Source organism: Cebus imitator, unplaced genomic scaffold (genome assembly GCF_001604975.1).
Source record: "Cebus imitator isolate Cc_AM_T3 unplaced genomic scaffold, Cebus_imitator-1.0 Scaffold130, whole genome shotgun sequence".
Taxonomy (NCBI): Eukaryota; Metazoa; Chordata; class Mammalia; order Primates; family Cebidae; genus Cebus; species Cebus imitator.
The window spans coordinates 4,192,898-4,204,552 of NW_016107445.1; the positions used below are offsets into that span (position 1 = coordinate 4,192,898).

Genomic DNA, 11,655 nt, shown 5'->3' on the forward strand with positions numbered 1-11,655 from the left:
TTTTTTTTTTGTATTTTTAGTAGAGATGGCAGGGTTTCACCAACGTGGCCAGGCTGGTCTCAAACTCCTGACCTCAGGTGATCCACCCACCTTGGCCTCCCCAAGTGCTGGGATTACGAGTGTGAGCCACTGTGCCTGGCCCAAGTCTGTGTTTTTAACCATTGCATTGCTTCTTAGTGTGGGGATTTTTGAGGAACAAAATGAAGAGGAGAGCCCTGAGACAAAGGAAGCACTGTGTGTGAAAAAGTGCTCAGAAGTCTTGATAAAACAGGAAGCCAGTCACAAAAGGCCCTGTAGTCCAGTCCAGATTTGGTTCCTTATTCTTAGATCTATGGCAAGCCACAGAAGGGTAAAAGCAAAGGAGATTTGGCCTTCATTATGTGTTGCTCGGGTTACTCTAGAAGCAATGGGACACATGGTGTTTAATTCTTCCATTCTAAGGTGCTGTTTACAGTAGGAAACACTGTCAAATTAACTATACCTTTCTAGGAATGAAACCACAATTAAATTACACATAGCTTTGTTTTTGAACCAAAATTTGTTTTTAAGCCAAAAATAACAATGTCTGTCTACACAGTTTATATTATGTAAGAATTCATTCATATATTACTTCATCACATTGAAAATCCAAAGACTTTTCTAAATTATGCTAGGCAGTCTGTAGTCTTATTGAGCATTCTTCAGTTATGCATAACATCAGAGTAATACCACATTTTCTGTAATGTGGTTCTCAAGTAGTTTTTCTTGTTTTAATATATTGACTATATAATTTAAACTGAACAATCAGTTTGCATCTGAAGCAGAACTGAGATGAGGGAACTAGAAATGTGAGGCAAAAATGATATTTCTTTGGGACCAAGGAAGAGAGAATGAATATTTCAAAAACCCAAGGAATTACTGTTAAAGTAAATTTTATTAACATATTTTTTTTCTCCTTTTTACCTTCCTTATCTTCTTAGAAGTAATTGTTGTACATTCTGTTTGTATTTTGAGAATCAGATTGGGTTATTTATCATATTTTCTACTCGAGTATCATTCTGTATATGTACAATAAAGTGCACTTAGTGATGGCACACATAAAAATAAAATTATTTTAATAACCATGTGACCCAGTAATTCTGCTCCTTAAGTGTATGCCCAAGATTATTGAAAACAGTTCAAACAAGTATTTGCATACAAATGTTTGTAGTAGCATTATTCATAATAGCCAAAAAGTGGAAACAACCTAAATGTCCATTTTTTTTTTTTTTTTTTTTTTTTTTTTTTTTTTTTTTTTTTTTTTTTTTTTTTTTTTTTTTGAGATGGAGTTTCACTCTTGTTACCCAGGCTGGAGTGCAATGGCGCGATCTCGGCTCACCGCAACCTCCGTCTCCTGGGTTCAGGCAATTCTCCTGCCTCAGCCTCCTGAGTAGCTGGGATTACAGGCACACGCCACCATGCCCAGCTAATTTTTTGTATTTTTAGTAGAGACGGGGTTTCACCATGTTGACCAGGATGGTCTCAATCTCTTGACCTTGTGATCCACCCGCCTCAGCCTCCCAAAGTGCTGGGATTACAGGCTTGAGCCACCGCGCCCGGCATTCCCTAAATGTCCATTAACTAATAAATGGAAAAACAAAATATGGTATATCTTAACAGTGGAATATTACATAGCCATAAAAAGGAATGAAGTACTGTGTATGTTACCACATGAATGAATCTTGAAAACATTCTAAGTGAATGAAGCCAGATTTAAAAGACCACATGTTGTATGATTTCGTTCAGATATCCCTGACTTATAATTTTTTGACTTTATGATTATGTGAAAGTGATTCAGTAGAAACCATGCTTTGAGTACTCATAAATTATTCTGTTTGTCACTTTTAGTGTAATATTCAATAAATAACATGATATATTCAACACTTAATTATAAGATAGGCTTTGTGTTAGATGATTTTGCCCAACTGTAGGCTAATATTAGTATTCTGAGTACATTCAAGGTAGGCTAGGTTGGCTAAGCTATGATGTTCAGTGGGTTAGGTGTACTAAATGCACTTTCAACTTACAACATGTTCAATTTACGATGGATTTATTGAGATGTAACCCCATTGTAAGTCATGAAGTATCTACATGTGAAATTTCCAGAAGAGGTAAATTCATGAAGACCAAAGGTAGATCAATGGTTGCCAGCAGCTAGGGTTATGGAAGAATGGGGAGTGACTGCTACTGGGTATAGGGTTTCTTTTTGAAATTGTGAACATATTCTGGAATTAGATAGGTGATGGTTGTACAATATTGTGAATATACTAATTACCACTGAATTATATACTTTGTAGGGTAAATTTTATGTTATGTGAATTATATCTTATTAAAAAATGTTCATCTTTTTTTAAAAGTATTCATGTGGGGGCAAAATAAATGTAACTAAGAATCTACGAGCAGTGTTAAGTTGTATTACCATAATATATATTCCAGTTAAGCCCAGGTAAACAAGAGAGCTAGACTTCTGGGCTGTTTCTTGTTTTTTAACATTCTGGAATATGAACCAAAAGCATGACTCCCTTAATGGCAAAATGCGATGCGACCTGAATTAACATAAATAATGAATACGTTCATTAGAAAATGGGCAAGTCAGTCTTGGAAGCATAGAAAAAGTAGTCATGGGGCAAATGTTGGCAATGGCCACCTTGTTTGTCTATAGAGTCTACAGTGTATGGAGAGAGAGTTTCAGCCAACCAATGGAGAAAATTCAAGTCTATCTGTAGACTTGTAACCTGTAACAGTAGGTTAACGTAGCCTGGCACCTTAAACATTCAGTTACTCTAATTTGCTTTTTACCCTCATACTTCCTAAACTACCTTCTGATTGGCTTTCAGAATAGATGTATCAACCAGGAGAAAATATGCTGACCATAGGAAACTTGAGGTATAATGAGTCCTATTATGGCATTTCTCATGGTCTGGACAATCTGATAGGCTTCAGTAGGCATACTTAACTGGTTTTTGAACCACTAAATACTGAGGACAAGACAGGAGACTTGAACCAGCATAACAAATGTTTCCCCAATAAACCTGTTAGGAATTAGCCTTTGCTCATCACAGCCAGCATCTTTCCACCCCAATGGCGTGTTGTAGCCAAACATGAGAAAGAGGGGATTTCCACATAAGATATTCTCCCTCCCCTCCCCTCTCCTCCTCTCCTCTCTTTTTCTCTTTATCTCTTTCTCCTTCCTCCCTCCCTCCCTCCTTCCCTCCTTCTCTTTCTCTCTCTCTTTTTTTTTTTGACAGGGTCTTGCTCTGTTGCCCAAACTGGCGTTCAGTGACATGACCATGGTTACTGCAGCCTTGACCCCCTGGGTTCAAGAGATCCTGCCACCTCAGTCCCACCAAGTTGCTGGGACTATAGGCATGGTCCTCCACGCCCAGCTTATTTTTTAATTTTTTGTAGGGATGGGGTCCCACTGTGTTGCCCAGGCTAGTCTTGAACTCCTGGGCCCCAACGATTCTCCTACCCCTGCCTCCCAACTGTGAGCCATGGTGCCGAGACTGAGTCAGGATTTTCTTTGGCATTTTGCACCTTTTCTGTTGCCTGTTTTTTGAAGAAAACAAGGCATTTAAAGGATAAGGTGATGCTGTGGCTAAACCACTAGGTAAGTCAGGGCTCCAAAACACTGTCATATTTATGTGTTAATAAATGCTGAGTCTGACTAAAAAAAGTAACTTTCTAGTGTTGTGGAACTCTTTGGTCATCATGCTACCATCTCTTTATCAGTCTGCTTCGTGGTTTACTAAAGAGTCATCAGTTAATTTTATGTGTGGCAAGCAGCAATATATTCTTTGTTAAATGCCATTACAATTATATACTTTAGATCCTACTGAGAGCCCTCTTTTGAGAATAAGTCCTTTTGAAAATCTTGGTTATTATAGCATCTAGCTACGTGCTTTAAAACAGTCTACTCATTGTGCAGGGTCTGGATTAAAAAAACCTTTACTGGTAATTGTTATTTGAAATAATTCTTTTCTCAATAGAGTTGATGATCTGATTTTTTCTTAGTAAAATGCAATCATGTTTTCCCCTGAAGTTAAAATTCATCTTTCAGGAAATAGGAGAAGAATATATCCCTCAGAGTAAAATCTCAAGATTTAAAGTTGATGCTGTTTTTTTTGTTTGTTTCTCCATCAGGTTTACCTGTCTGTCCTGAGCTGGTGAGGGAACACATACCTAAAACCAAGGATGTGGGACACTTTTTATCTGTCACTGGGACAGTGATTCGAACAAGTCTGGTGAAGGTTCTGGAGTTTGAGCGGGATTACATGTGTAACAAATGCAAGTATGTGTTCGTGGTCAAGGCTGACTTTGAGCAGTATTACACCTTTTGCCGGCCATCCTCATGTCCCAGCTTGGAGAGCTGTGATTCCTCTAAATTCACGTGCCTCTCAAATTTGTCTTCATCTCCAGCCAGGTGTAGAGATTACCAGGAAATCAAAATTCAGGAACAGGTAAATGATCACATGAATGAGATAAATAACAAATTTGAAGAAATGTTTTTCAGCTATGGGCACATTGGTGGGATTAGGAAACACAGAATGGATACAAATGGACTTGTGTTATCACTTTGTAGAAGATCAAGCTTGAAACTCTTCCACATATATCTGAATATAGTCTTTAGAAACCATGCAGTCATCATCCTTTTTAGGTAGAGTATTGACAAGAAAGTTGTGAAATGACTTAATTATGTTAAAATTAAAGAAATGAATATTTAAGAAGTCTACCCTAGCTGTTCTTAACTGAATAACAGAAGAAAATTAATGTTCTTAACTAAAGGGTAGGAGATTAATTAATGCTTAAATGGTTAAACATTAGAGTGGCCAGGCATGGCAGCTTGTGCTTATAATTGCAGCTACTCAGGAAGCTGAGGCAGGAAGATCATGTGAGCTCAGGATCACAGGTGGCAGTGATCTATGGATTGTGCCTCTGCACTCCAGCTTGGTTGACAGATGATAACTTGTCTCTAAAAAAATAAAAAAATAAAAATAAAAATCACAGTGGAGTGCACAGGATTTGGAGTTTGAATCCAATGTTATTTGCTGTGCTAAATGAAGTATTTGTAAACACTCTTAAACAAATAAGGGTGAGCCTGATATTCATTTGCTTGCAGCTTGAACACAAAGGTTTATTCTTAACCTAAGAGACAGGCAGTTCAAGACTAGTTCATTGTTGAGAACTCAGACTCTATTTTTCTATTCAACCATTCTTTTCTTTTCTTTTTTTTTTTTTGAGAAGGAGTTTCACTCTTCTTGCCCAGGCTGGAGTGCAGTGGCGTGATCTTGACTCACTACAACCTCTACCTCCTGGGTTCAGGTGATTCTCCTGCCTCAGCCTCCCGAGTAGCTGGGATTACAGGCGTGTGCCACCATACCTGGCTAATTTTGTATTTTTAGTAGAGACAGCGTTTCACAACGTTGGTCAGGCTGGTCCCAAACTCCTAACCTCAGGTGATCCACCTGCCTCGGTCTCCCAAAGTGCTGGGATTACAGACATGAGCCACCGCACCTGGCCTCAATCATTCTTAATACATGGCTTCTCTTCTGATGGTTGGCTGTGGGGCCAGGATGCTGGCTACAACTCCATCACATCTCTTGTAGTCAGAGAACAATAGGCAAAAGTTCCTATCACTTAACCAATTCTCCACTTAAGCAGTCTCCTCACAAGTCTGCATTGTCTACTTATGATATCTCATTGGTCAGAACTCCATCATATGACCATAGTGTTCAATGTTCAAGGGAGCCTGGGAAATACAGTCTTTGTATTAGGCACATATCCATATGGAATAAAACTAGGGTTCTTTACTAAGGAGTAATCATAGGAACTGGGCAGTTTGTCCCAGGTCTTTTGATTAGCAGTCAGGAAAGAAATACCCCTATTTTCTAGATAAAGTTAACTTTCTTATTAAATGTAGTAGTTGGAGCATTCATTTACTTTGACCACCTGCAAGGTAGCTTCTATAGATTATATTTAGAGATATTTTCCATGTGGGTGTTTTATTTAGTGAATTCTTAAATTGATAGTAGGCATAGTTTTCAAGAAAAATTACTTAAAGCCCCATTATAATTAAATTGTGTGTTAAAACCAGAGAAATGGAGATAGTAATTACAAATACTGCTAGACTTCTGGATACTTAACATGTATTTTAGCATACTCAGAATCTGTTTTCTTTGCCAGGTTCAAAGGCTATCTGTTGGAAGTATTCCACGATCTATGAAGGTTATTCTGGAAGATGACTTAGTGGATAGTTGCAAATCTGGTAAGAATTATTATTATTATTTTTTAGCTTGTGTAGGAGGTCCTAAAGTATTGATTAGGAAAAGTCACTTTTTATTTTCCCAGGATCACTGGCAAGGGAATATAGAGGCTTTAATTGCTCACCTTGAGAATAGAAACTGGCATACAGGTGGGAAGTGATAGAAGGAAGAAAGCTGGGCAAGACCTGTACAACAGCAGCTCATCCAGGTGCTTGTTTTATGGATGAAGAACCTGACTTGCCTAAGGTTGTAGAGAATTAAGTGGCATAATTGGAATATGAATCCAGAACCACTGATGCCTAATTTAAGGCCCTTTTCAGTACAGTATAGCTTCACAGCAGGAACTTTAAAAAAAATCTAGTGAATTTAGTGGGCAATTTTATAAAATGAATTAGAGAAGGCCACACTGTTAAATGTTGCTGCATGTCTTGTTGGTGTCCAGAAGAAAGGAGATCATTCCTCTCTGGTCTGTGCTGGTGTCACCATGATAGGAGTCACTGATTTTGGTCTGCTGTCTCCTGAGGGTCCTCAGTGTTTTCACTGGCTGATCACCTGACTCGGGAGGGAACTTGAAACCCATACTTAGTGAAGGACTACACATGTTTAGCATGGAGAAGCCTGAGGAAGGACATGACAGCCAACTTTCAATAGTTAGAAGACTGTCACATAGAAATAGAATTGTAATTACAGAAGATACTATTGGGTTTCAGTGGGATAGGCCACAAGGAGGTAGATTTTGACTTACTTCCTAATATTTAGAGGTGTCTAATGTGGGCCTTGGATGGTGATGAGTTCTTTTTCTCATAGACAGTCTAGCACAGCATATACAGTACATTGTTAGGGATTTAGGCCTAACAGTAGCAGTTGATCTCAATAATCTGTAATGTTCCAGGCAATTTAAAGATGTTCTGAGCCTCAGAACTGTTCTGGAAATCTGAGAGCTCCAAAAGCCTGATTGTTCCAGTGTCATTCTGAGTTTATGCTTTACTCTTTAGGCCAACCAGTCTAGTCCTAAGCTCTCCTTTGTCCCTCTCAACTCATCGTGTTCCCTCTCCTCACTGGGGAGACTAAGAAGAACTCAAAAGTATTTCCAGAAGGGTGAGGTTTTAGTCATTTTGGGCTGTATGTTAGTCCATTCATGTGTTGTTACAAAGAAATACCTGAAACTGGTTGATTTATAAAGAAAAGAATTTTAATTGGCTCACAGTTCCACAGGCTATACAGGAAGCATGGTGCAGACATAGGCTCAGCTTCTTTTTGAGGCCTGAGGAAGTTTACAGTCATGGCAGAAGGGAGATGGGGCGTAGTCGCATCACATGATGAAAGCAGGGAGCAAGGGTGGGGAGGGAGGAGGTGCCACACACATTTAAATGAATGGAGCTCATGAGAACTCAGAGAGCTCCTTTATCACCAAAAGGATGGCCCAAGCCATTCATGAGGGATCCACCTGCATGATCCAAACACCTCCTACCAGGCCTCACCTCCAATACTAGGGATTATATCTCAACGTGAGATTTGAGTGGGGACAAATATGCAAACTGTATCAGGATGCTATAACAAATTACCTTAGACTGGGTGACTTTAGCAACAGACATTTATTTCTCACAATTTTGGAGGCTGGAAGTTGGAGATCAGGGTGCCAGTGTGTTTGGATTCTGGTGAGGGCCCTCTTCTAGGTTGCAGATAACTGACTTAATGTATAGTTGTCTACATAGTACACTAATGAGATAACAGCTTTGATTATGGATTGTGGGCTAAGCAACCCCAAAATATGTCAAAATACCTTGCCCATATAGGACTAGATATTAACCTAAATATGTAATATCTATCTCAGCAAAGCAGCTCTTATATAAGCTCAGCCTGAACATATAAATATCCGTCAAACGAGAATAAGATCTTTTCATGTAGTTCATCTAAACTGAATGCTTTCTGTTCTGGAAACAAGCCTTAATTTGTTTTTCTTTCAAATGTCATCAATAATGAAGGATGGATAGAAGCAATCTACCAATAGCTATTTTTTCATGTATCCACGGCTATAAACCTCTGTGGGACTCAAAAGACATAAATCGTATGTAATCCTCGCCTTTCAGGAATTTACGATCTAGTTAGGAACCCCACTTCGGCATGTGCAGAGTAATGAAGTTGGAGGTTGTGTGCTGGTAAATGTCCGAGAGATGGGTCTGACTGAGAATGGCTACAGTATAAAGATGCTACAGATGATGTAGGGACACAAAGAGACTGGATTGTAGAAAAGTAAGAATTTCAGCTTCCTGAAAATAACATTGCTTATAACATTACTTTTGAAAGATACAGAAGTTTAAGATGAGTATGTGTTGCCTTGGACTATCATGTGTATCTCACAATTGTTCTGGTGATTATATGAATCTGCCATTCAGTAAATATTTGAGTAAATGAAAACATGTATATATTGAAGGGCTTTTAAATGTATTAATTACCTTACAAATGTAAAGTAGGTTTAGTATAAAAATAGCTAATATTTATTGAGTACTTACTGTGTTCTAGATATTGCATAAAGTAATTTACATAGATTATCTGATCTCATTCTCACTATAGTACTATGATGTAAATACAGTCATTCACATTTTGTAGGTCAGGAAACAGGCTTAGGAAAGGTAGGTAATTTGCCCAAAGTCACATAGCCTTATGAACAGTGGAGCTGGGATTTAAATCTAAATCTGATGAGGTCAGTACTCTTGGCCATGCTTCAGTGCTCTCTATTTTCCACATAATCACTGCTTATCAACATTAGATTATTACTTATGGGTCATATATCTAAAAGTTAAGTTCCTCATTCTACTAGTTTAGAAACAACCTAAACATAATCCATTAAAATGACCATAATAGAGAATTGTTCCATGTGCTCATGTAAAGTTGCCCCCGATTATTTTTATCTGGAAATTTGGGGTCAGACAATATAGTTAATGATTATCATTCCTGATTGGGTTTGAAAATGATTAAGTAGTGGCTTAGGAAAGATCTTGGAAACTTGTAAAGCACTTACTTAATGTGTTTGTAACCATTTAGTATGAAGTTGCCTTTAGCTAGAAATGTGCCTTCTATTCTGTGAATTGGCACCACCAGTTCCATGCATATAGCATTTTCCTTTAGGAAATCAAAAGCTCTGCAGATTACACATTGAAATTTAGAGAGTGAAAGGCATTTTTCATCAGCACATACTATATAATTGGCACAAAGGCTTGGAAATGAAGAATTGCCTGTTAGTTCTGAGACAGTGTTTATTATGCATAATATAAATACCAAGATTGAGGTTGGGGCACATCCAAAACCCTACATTCAACAAGATTAAAATTTGGGGGGACCAGGATTATGATTTTTTTCATCTTTGTTTTTAGCCCCCTTTCTCCGGTACCAAAATATCAAATGGCAAACATTTGTATATAACTGATGCATTGCATTGTACATCATAATAAGCACAGATGGCAATGTTTGGCGAGTGTGCCTATAAACTACCCAGGGCCTCTTAGGAAAATCTATGAAAGTTGCCTCTGCCTACCAGGAATGGTGGGAGAGTTTCCTCAGGTGGGAGAGAACCATCAACAAGGATCAAGCAGGATTGTATCTTGCGCTTTTATATTTTGTGGGAGGGAACTTTGAAGTAGAGCAGTTATTTATTCATTTCTTAGTTTGTTGCTTCTTTGGATCACTAAAAAAGATAGGGGGCATTGAGTAAAATATTAACAAATTAGTTATGTAAAAATGAACGTGTACTCAAACTACCTGCCAGTCATCACAAGGTTGTCTCTTTTCCTGACTCCAAATTATAGTTTAACTTTCTGGGCTGCAGTTCCCACATCTCTTCTCTAAATGAGAGCTAAATGGTTAGAGACTCGTGTGGATGAACATTTCACCCAATGTAACTGATGAATGAATCATCCAGTAAACTATTTTCCCAGTGAAGAGTAATAATTTGGTATGATTATCATGCAGCAGGTTATTAAAAATAGGAAATACTGACTTCAGCTTTTCACTGTGCAGATACAAATGACTGTTGGGAACAAAAATCAAGAATCTGGGGCGTTATTCTGCCCCTAAATTGTTTTCTGGATGAGCGTACACACTGGAAACCCTAGTTAGGTAGTTGTTTCTTTCTAATTTCTGGTCCTTTATTATGTTGAGTCTGTGTTCAGCATGCAGGATGCTACTGCTAGACTCACTTGGTGCTTTTTCCTAGGTGATGACCTTACTATTTATGGGGTTGTAATGCAACGGTGGAAGCCCTTTCAGCAAGATGTGCGCTGTGAAGTGGAGATAGTCCTGAAAGCAAATTATATCCAAGTAAATAATGAGCAGTCGTCAGGGGTCATCATGGATGAGGAGGTCCGAAAGGAATTTGAAGGTTTTTGGGACTCCTATAAGAGCGATCCCTTTTCAGGTTTGTGTTTAAGGGTATACAACTGATTACTATTAATGGTATTACATTCAGTGGTTAAATATGATGTCTGTGATTTGACAGCCTTATATGCTGCATAACTCAACGGCTGAGTTTAAAGGGTAGCATTAGTCATACCTCTAGCCATAGTCTCCCTTTGAATCCCTTTTCTGTCATACTCTTCTATTTAGCAATCTGCCTGGAGGTATTCCATATCTAACTATTATTTTAAATACCACATACACTGCCTAGACAATTTCAGAGTTTCCTATCATATCCATTAAAAATATACTTCTTTAAAAAGGCGAAACTCATCCTATTATGAAACCTCATCCCATTAAAGCTGTTGTTTCTCTTTGATGTATTTTCAGTAGTAAAGGTAACTTTACACTATTCTGGCTGAAGATTTTAAAATAGAGAATAACTACGAGAGATAGAAGATGCAGACAGTAAGCTTTGTCATTACAAACAAAAATTTTTACTGTGACATTCAGGTGTAATTACATAGACTAAAACATCAAAGCCACTGGGTTTGTAGTGTATTTTACTGAAAAATCCTAAGTGTATAAAGCGCCAATTAAATCTTCAAGTGCCTGTTTTCATTTCTCCATGGAGACATCTTCTGAGAAAAATAAACTGAAGCCAGTAGTAGACATTTCTAGTAACACTGCCCTCAAATCTAAGAGATATTGATTACTTTATTCTTAAATCACCTGCTGAATGAGATAGATATTATTTTTAAAAATAAGGCTTCCGGCTGGGTGTGGTGGCTCATGCCTGTAATCCCAGCACTTGGGGAGGCCAAGACGGTTGGGTCACTTGAGGTCAGGAGTTTGAGACCAGCCTGGCCAACATGGTGAAACCCAGTCTCTACCAAAAATACAAAAATTAGCCGGGTGGGCCGGGCGCGGTGGCTCAAGCCTGTAATCCCAGCACTTTGGGAGGCCGAGGCGGGTGGATCAC

The 11,655-nt window shown here is 38.3% G+C and overlaps 1 protein-coding gene across 7 annotated transcripts in view; it reads left to right on the forward strand.

Moving 5' to 3' along the window:
- MCM9 (minichromosome maintenance 9 homologous recombination repair factor) overlaps window positions 1-11,655 on the forward strand; it is a 145,410-nt gene that overhangs the window by 11,586 nt on the left and 122,169 nt on the right. For all 7 annotated transcript variants that reach the window (XM_037742949.1, XM_017541070.2, XM_017541066.2 and 4 more), the window contains 3 exons: window positions 4,162-4,478; window positions 6,202-6,283; window positions 10,495-10,695. In XM_037742949.1, the coding sequence (XP_037598877.1) occupies window positions 4,162-4,478; window positions 6,202-6,283; window positions 10,495-10,695 (600 nt within the window). The remainder of the gene's footprint in view (window positions 1-4,161; window positions 4,479-6,201; window positions 6,284-10,494; window positions 10,696-11,655) is intronic.